The 858-nt window shown below is 44.4% G+C and overlaps 1 protein-coding gene across 1 annotated transcript in view; it reads left to right on the top strand.

Annotated features, from left to right (window-relative positions):
- LOC119594380 (C-Jun-amino-terminal kinase-interacting protein 4-like) overlaps positions 1-858 on the top strand; it is a gene marked incomplete in the record, with an annotated part of 97,279 nt that overhangs the window by 92,911 nt on the left and 3,510 nt on the right. The window contains 1 exon segment of the mRNA XM_037943442.1: positions 519-753. Within this exon segment, the coding sequence (XP_037799370.1) occupies positions 519-688 (170 nt within the window).

The raw sequence follows: 858 nt of genomic DNA, 5'->3' as shown, positions 1-858 counted from the left end.
TCCACTGCTTTTTCACTGCTAGGATTAACCTGTAAAGCCTTTCATGTTTCAGGATCAGACTTTGAGGTTGGTGTGGGTGCCGCATGTATATTTTATCGTTTGTTGTGTGGTGTGTATTAACAAAACAAAAAACAAAAATATCACAAAACTTGAAAGGCTTTATGGTTGCTTCACTTTGTATTTGACTCTTAAAGGTTAATCTTATTCTGCTTCAGTTGAATTATTCAGAGTTTTGGGGTTATGCATTTGTATATAACAATTCAGAGTTGTGTTGAGCTTTGTAAATTTTCTCTTCTATGCAGATGTGGAATGTCTTGATTTTTTTTTTTATAGCATTTCATGCCAAGCAGTAATGTGTAGCAGTTCTGTATAGCAAAAAATTGCTATGGCACCCTGCATATAGCTCTCTTCTTTTTGTACAAAGAGTAAAAAGGAAAAAAGTAAAGTTAATTATTGCTGTTTTGTGCTACTTGCTTGGGATACTGTGGTGTGCCTGTGTTGACATTTGTGCCTCGCAGCCGACGAACGGGAGGAAGACCGTGATACCGCCAGTCACCTCCTGGTGTGGCATATACCTGTGGAAGACAACCTGTCCCACCTCCATGCCCAACCCTATACCTCCTCCTCCTCCTCCTCCTCTGCCACCGCCAACAACCCCTCCCCAGCAACGACCAACGGCCACGCGTAGCAGCCCCACCATCATCTCCACCAACACCACCATCACCTCCTCCACATGGACAGCCTCAGCCCCGGGTATGCGCCTCTCTCACCTCAGAGTCACAGCACCGCGGTCTCTACTGCTCTTCTTAGTTACTACCAATGATTTGACCCCCTATTCACTCTCACCAAAACGTAGAC

The sequence above is a fragment of the Penaeus monodon genome, chromosome 33 (assembly GCF_015228065.2).
Source record: "Penaeus monodon isolate SGIC_2016 chromosome 33, NSTDA_Pmon_1, whole genome shotgun sequence".
In the NCBI taxonomy this organism is placed as follows: Eukaryota; Metazoa; Arthropoda; class Malacostraca; order Decapoda; family Penaeidae; genus Penaeus; species Penaeus monodon.
This window is presented reverse-complemented; position numbering and strand designations above follow the sequence as displayed.